Here is a 7,569-nt window from a genome sequence, read left to right as displayed (position 1 = left end):
CTTTTACTCTGACGCCATCAGATGTATTATTATGTACATTAAGAGATTTGATAGAATTAATTAGTTTTCTAATTAATTCTATCAAATCAGTACCAGTAAAAATTATCATTCTGTTATGCTTGGTGATTTTCCAACTGATCCTTTAGAGAAAGTTTTTGGTAAATTTAGGTCGGGTGCTGGAGCAGCAAATGTTATATCTGATCAACTAGCTGTTAAGAAAACGCATGTTTACTATGCTAAACTTTTTCTGAGGGTTGACGAAGACATATGATATCTCAAAGCATCAATATTGTAAGTGAGATTTTTGAAATGTTAGACGAATTAGAAAGATATATTAAAGAAGATAGAAAAATGGGATTTATTTATTTTGGTAGGTACACAGTTCGCAAAACTGAAATTGATCATTCTGAAGATACTTTTGAATATTATGAAATGCATGCAAGTTATTTGAAGGTACTCAATAAACAGGTTAAAAATTCCTTATGATTAATTCAATGTATCACAAATACTTTATTAAAAAACACTCTCTGACATCTAGTATTACATTCTGTCAGTGGATTTTTTTTTGTTACATTTCGTTTATGAAATTAGATTTTACTTCAATGGTTTTTCAAATATCTATTTCTAAATTTTTTATTTTGGTTAATGAAGTTTATTTTTGTCATGTCGTTCCACAAGGTAAAATTTGCAGTGAAATCTTATCAAATAGAATTATAAATAACTATACATATTTGGCAATGTTGCATTCTAAAAAAGAAACCTGTCAAAAAGTATTGAAGCTACAATATGAATAGACAATATTATTTTTTATACTTGAGCAATAAATGATATAAACCATTTATTTTTCAAGAAACTGGTATACACATTAGATGTGTAGTTTGTGATCGAGAAACTACTAAAATAGCTGCCTTACGTTTTGGTTGGGTTTTAAAAAACTTTACCATACTTTCCTAATCGTTCCAATGATGAAAATACTCATGTTATTTTTAATCTTCCGCATTTAGTAAAAAGTGTCAGTAACAATTTATGAAGACATAACATTGATATCCAGTCTCTGTATAACTTAGAAAAAAATAAACTCTGTGGGTCAAGTCCCAAAACTAACAGATTGACACTTAGACCCTGGTCCTCTTTTATCTATGAAGGTCACACTTGCCACTCTAGTTTTTAGTTATCAGGTTGCTTCTGCATTTTATTGCTGTTCTAATACAAATTTACTTCGTTTAAGTGTACTACCGACTGTAAGAAGTGTTGAACGCATAGATACTTTAATCGAAATGTTGAATTCATATGAATTATATGCCGATAAACCAGCTCGTTGTCCTCTGACTTTAAAAGGAGCCAGTATTTCTCAGTGGGAAGAGTCAAATTATTAGATTGTGAAATGGAAATTTTGTAATGTTAGAAGTCAACCAAGTATATCAAGTCATTGAGGTTTAAATGTAACAATTAATAGTGCTCTTACCTTAAGTAGTGAGCTATTTTCTGAAGGTTTTCAGTTTGTTTGTACTTCTCGCTTTATTCAGGACTGCATTGAAAATTTTTTTTTCATGGCCATCCAAATGTTAGACATTTTTCAGCTGCCTATAGAAACGCTTTATTACTTTTATCTGTAGAAAAAAGCAAATCCATTAGCAATTGTATAAAGGGTTCAAATTTTGAGACAGCTTTCAGTCAAAATGATTGTATAAAGAGTTGTTATCAAACAACCACTAGTTGTGCAATTTATAAAACAAAAAATAACATATCTAAAGGAATATCTTATTTTCGTCCAGGATCATGTTATGTGTTTACTAGAAAATTTTCAGTTTTTGCACAATTAACATAAAGAACATGCGCTTTATTTGCGAAAAAACATTGTTCTGTTTTTTGTTTTTACAAGAATTTTTTATTTCATAAATTTTTCAAACAGAGACATAAACCCACGCAATAATTAAAAAGCAAAAAAAAACTTGCACGTATTCTGCATAATTAATATATTATGATACTTAGCATGGCTAAAAAACTAAACATGGACTTTCTTCTATTGTATTTCAGTCTTACTTAAATGAAATCTCGCACAAGTATCCTATTAAATTTTCAACTAACAACTTTATTGTACCAAAAACTAATTTAAAACTAAGTTCTTACCAAATCCAATATCGTGGACCGTTTCTACGGAAACACTTTTCAAAATATATCACAAAAAAAAAGAATATTCAAAACATCTCTTTGGAACAAATCAGGAAAGAATCTAAGAGTCTCTTATAACATAATGAATTTGATTTAAAATATCTCTTTTAAAATGATTACATAAATAGCATAAATTATCTAAAAAAATAGTTATTGACTCTACTTCTCTTTTGTTGCAGTTTTATTTTTACTTAATTTTTTTTTTGTTAAAGAACTTTAATACTTTTATGTTGTTGTTAATCTTTGATATTTCAACACTAATATTTATATTATATTAATATTTATATTGTAACTAACATGTGAAAAAATTCTTATTATGTACTTAGCTACTTTTCATTTTTGTATATAAACTGACGATTTTTTTAATATTAATGGGGCCCGATGATAAGACAGTTAATGTCTTCTGCTTGCTCCAGCTCTCTTATTTATTAACGCGATTTATTTTATTGTAATATTTAATACACGGTAAATAATAATAATAATACTATTTTTTTTAATTTTTTTTAAAATAAGAAGTGCTTATAACTTTAAAAACGTTTTTATGCTTTTTTTTTTTTTGCAATTTCAAAAATATTGTACTTAGGGAAGACCGAGGCTAGTTGGCTCGGTTTTTACTCTATGAGCTCTGTAGCCCAAACAGCACATTATTTTGAAAATATTAAAGTGTACTCTCAAAGTATATAAAATTGGGGAACTGATAAAATTTGCATTCATTTACAAAAAAAAGTTCTTAAGGCCTTCCCGGGCCCTCAAAAAAAAAAAAAAATATTGCGACAACTTACCCCTCCATGGGGTAAGTTGGCGCAAACTATAAAAATGATTAATAATGTACTATTAAGTGTAAAATTAATAGAAACCTTTTAACTAATAATTTATGAAAACTATTTAAGCCAAAAATTTAATATTGGTTTTAGCTAGTACCAAATATTATTACGTATAACAGCCAAAACAGTATCCCACTTTTTATCTGTGAAAAAAAAACTAAAAAAAAATTATTTTCAAATTTTTTTGTAAGAGTAAGTTTTTTCAATATTGTTAAAAATTAAAAGAAAAAATAACTAATTTTACAAAAATATATTTTTTTTTCTATAGTAAATGCTATGAGCCAACTTAACCTGTGAAAAATTTGTCAACTAACCCCGGAAGCTTTATTCAATAAACAGTCTATAGATCCTAAAAAACGGCAACTTAAAATATTCTTACTTGATAAAGTAAAGCAACTGTAACTGGATCTTTTACAATAATTTTTTTTTTATACGACTTACTATCTTCTTTTTAAAGTAAAAAGGAAGCGATGTTCCAAAAGTTAGGTTTTTGTCTAAAAAGCGCATACGTCTTCATATATCCTATGCGCATGCGCGAACCCTGACAATGCTATAGTTAATGATGAAATGGTCAATTAGGAAGGTTCTCTGTAATTTTTGTCACTTTCTGATTAAAGGCTCAGAAGAAAAACGCAGTTTGTCAATTTAGTGACAATAAACTTTAATGCTCTTAAAATAAACCAAAGTTATACACAGAATTTAACGAAGTCTTAAACAAAATATGCTTGTAGATATATATTAAAGCAAAAAACAAAAATACATAAAATTAAAGAATGAAAATTTAAAATTCTTTAATTTTATGTACTTTTGTTTTTGAAGGCCAAAATAATTAAGGCCAAGGTCCAAACTTTCAAAGTCCAGACCAAGGCTAAGACCTAAATTTTTGGCCTTAAGGCGAGGCCAAGGCCAAGGAAAAACCCAAAGCTATAATGTCACCATGGATAACAAAAGCTCTCAAAAAATCTTCTAGAATTAAGCAAAAATTATATATCAAATATTTCCAAACCAAAATAGAGGAAATAAAATTCTTTACAATTTTTATGCTTAAAATATTAAAAGAAAAAGGGAATATTTTTAAAAATTGTACTTCTCCAATTTACATAAGATAAACAAGAATAACTCAAAACGCACCAGGGAGATCTTAAGAGAACTTATTGGCACGTGGATTACAAAAACGTGCACTCTACCTAAAACTTTAAAAACTAACAATAAATTTTCCTCCAAGCCAACTATGATATACAATGAATTAAACAAATATTTGTATTAGTTGGCCCAAATCTAGCTAAAATAAATCCCTTTGTGACTATCAAAATAGATGCCTATTACTTTCCGATATCGTTGACCTCAACATGTTATGAACTTTTCTTTAAAAAGCTTGAAAAGTTTTTTAAAATGCTTAAAACTAATAAATCCTTTTGTTTCAATGGAATATATATTAATGTCATCAACTCGTATGTACCCTTAAAAGATGTACCACTTTAAGTTTTTTATAGTTCAATAAAACAGGAAAAAAATTCCATATCATTTAAAAATAGCTAGTCACTGCATATTTTAAGGTAGGCGATTCAACCAATGTTACAAATTATCGCCCAATTTCTGTTCTTTCTGTTTTTTCAAAAGTTTTAGAAAGAATTTGATATAATGTTTTTTATGATCACCTTTCATTAAATAATATACTATACATTATTCAATAAGGGTTCATAAGAAATAACTTGACGGAACACGCAATACTCCAAGTAACTCGCTATATAGTATAGCTCTCTTTTGAAAAGTCCTAATAAACGTTAGGAGTTTTCATTGATTTATCAAAAGCGCTTGACACTATCGATCATCAAGTTCTTCGTCAAAAATCGAATGCTCTGGTATTAAATGTAACGTCCTAATATTACTTAAAAGTTGTTTAAGCAACCGTAAACAGTTTGTTTATAGTAATAAAACTGGTACAACTAAATTATTGAATTTAATCTGTAGAGTTTCCCAGGGCTCTACACTCGGACCACTTCTCTTTTTAATTTACATCAATGAGCTCCCTAAAGCGTCAAATTTAATGTCTGTCATGTTGGCTGATGACACTAATCTCTTTTTATCGCATAAAAAGTTTTATAACATTTTTTTAAAATATGAACATTGAGCGAAAATTTGTGAATGGTACAATATGAATAAATTGTCACTAAATGTCGATAAACCAAAATGGTCACTTTTTCACCCGACTTCTAAAAAGCAACTACTGCCGCCCGACATAATCTTACTTTTAATAGACAAAATTCAAATAAAAAGAGAAATAAATCTTAACTTTTAAGGTATATATGCTAATGAAAACCTTAACTGGAAATATCACACTAATTTGTTGTACAACAAAGTTGCTAAAAGAATAGGAATAATGTATAAGGCTAGAAATGCTTTATATAAACAAACTTTAATACAATTTTATTTTTATTTTATCTATTGTCATTTAGCTATGCAAAATTGCTTGGAATAGTTCTAATAAAAGTAACCTGGAACCTTTTAATTGTCAGCAGAAGCATGTTGCTTCGCTTATCAATTTTAAAAACAACTTAACTCATGCCAGGTCTCTTTTATTTGAAATAAAAATTTATAATATACATCAGCTCAATGTTTTTAATACTCTTTGTTTTATGTACAAATGTAAACTAAACTCTTCCCTAGTTTTTTTTTCATTATCTATATACCTTGAAAAATAAAACAAAAAACTTATGTAGTAAACCTTATCCCAATGTTGAGACACTGAAGACATCACCTGAACTCTTTAAAACATGGAACAGAATTTTATTAGACTACCTTTAAATGACCTTTCATAGACTACCTTTAAATGACCTATCATAGCTTTAGTGGTCTCATATAAAAAATTATTTAAAAAGAAGTTGAACTTTTTTAGTAAATATTATTAATTTACTTTCTTTTAAATGTTCTTCTTTATAAAATTTTTTTAGAAATAAGAAATAAGGCTTTACTGTAAATAAAATTATTATGATATTTTATAGATTTTAGTATATTGAAGTAAATCGGAGCTAGTTGACAGCAGGGGAAAGTTTACGAATTGCTTTTTTTTTCAAACCATTTCTATAAAAAGTGCTAAAAATTACATGAAACCTAGTTGACTGTTCCATCTTTTCAGTGAAGTATTGTAAAGATTCGCACATGCTCATGAGAGATACGTATATTTTGATGCTTTTAGAATAAAAATCTAACTTTTGGAACAACGCTTCTATTTTACTTTACATAGAGCATAGTAGGTTGCATGAAAAAAATGAAAGATTCCAGTCAAAATTGATTTACAAAATTCCATTCAGTTTTCACGACCTTTAGGGTTTTTATTAAAAAAGGTTGTTTGGGTTAGTAGACAAAATTTCCATGGGGTTAGTTGGCTCATCGTATTAATTATGAAAAAATTATACACTTTCATAATTTTTTTTTAATTTCAAATAATATTGAGAATATTTATTTTTGAAAACTATTAAAACGGGTTATTGTTTTGGATCATTCTACATACTATTATTTTCTACCAGCTTTATTACTTTTATACTTATTTTATACTTGCATAAAAGGTTAAATTTTTGGCTTAATAATGTCGTCAAATTAAACAGTTAATAAAAACAAAAATTCTGCATATGCATTAATATTGTTTTTACAGTTTGCGCCAACTTACCTCGGGGTAGGGTAGGTTAGCAAACTTTTTTTTTTTTGAAGTCCCGGAAGAGCCTTAAGAAAATATCACCTTACAAAAAAAGCATCAAATAAAAAATTATTTACTTTTTCTAAGCGTTAATATAAATAAAATAATACCCAAAATAAATATACTATTATATACAATGTTATAAATATTAAATAACAACCATAACAGTATTCATACCCAAAAAGTATGTTTCTTAACTAATTGTTTCATACTTTTTCATAAAATTTTTTTCTTTTGGATAGTATTATGGTCATAACTCTATTAGCTCGTCTATGAATATGCCGTATAAATTTGTCTGCATAAAATTTCTTTCAAAAAGATGATACAAGGTCTATGAATATGCAACTTAATTTTGTCTGTAAAATTTTTTGTTATAACACTGATATACCTATGCAACTCGTAAATCTAAATATAATGATATGAAGTTTAAATAAATCTAAATCAACTAATTTTGATTTTTATGTATTAGCGATTATTTACTTATCGTATTAATGTCTCGCTAATGAGGAACACGTTACGTAAAAATTAAGTCTGACATTTTTAAATTTATTAAATCTAAATTAGTATTCACCATTGAAAAGTCAGTTTTTCTATAATAAACAAAGCGATACAAAAATTCATAAACAGCGGTGCGTTTGAAACTTATTTAAAAAATTAAATTTGTGAGTTATAACCATTATATATATAAATACATATATATATATATATATATATATATATATATATATATATATATATATATATATATATATATATATATATATATACATATACATATATATATATATATATATATGTGTGTGTGTGTGTGTGTGTGTGTGTGTGTGTGTGTGTGTGTGTGTGTGTGTGTGTGTGTGTGTGTGTGTGTGTGTGTGTGTG

The 7,569-nt window shown here is 27.2% G+C and overlaps 1 protein-coding gene across 4 annotated transcripts in view; it reads right to left on the bottom strand.

The window, feature by feature from the left end:
- LOC136091274 (uncharacterized) overlaps positions 1–7,194 on the bottom strand; it is a 182,726-nt gene extending 175,532 nt beyond the window's left edge. Inside the window, exon 1 of one of the 4 annotated variants that reach the window (XM_065818612.1) lies at positions 6,868–7,194. In XM_065818612.1, coding sequence (XP_065674684.1) covers positions 6,868–6,900 — 33 coding nt within the window. In that variant the 5' untranslated portion in view covers positions 6,901–7,194. Of the gene's footprint in view, positions 1–1,465; positions 1,613–6,867 lie in introns of those variants that run through there. The other 3 variants (XM_065818610.1, XM_065818613.1, XM_065818611.1) reach the window with 3 other exon arrangements.
- Positions 7,195–7,569: the final 375 nt, after the last annotated feature.

The sequence above is a fragment of the Hydra vulgaris genome, chromosome 15 (assembly GCF_038396675.1).
Source record: "Hydra vulgaris chromosome 15, alternate assembly HydraT2T_AEP".
Classification (NCBI taxonomy): Eukaryota; Metazoa; Cnidaria; class Hydrozoa; order Anthoathecata; family Hydridae; genus Hydra; species Hydra vulgaris.
This window is presented reverse-complemented; position numbering and strand designations above follow the sequence as displayed.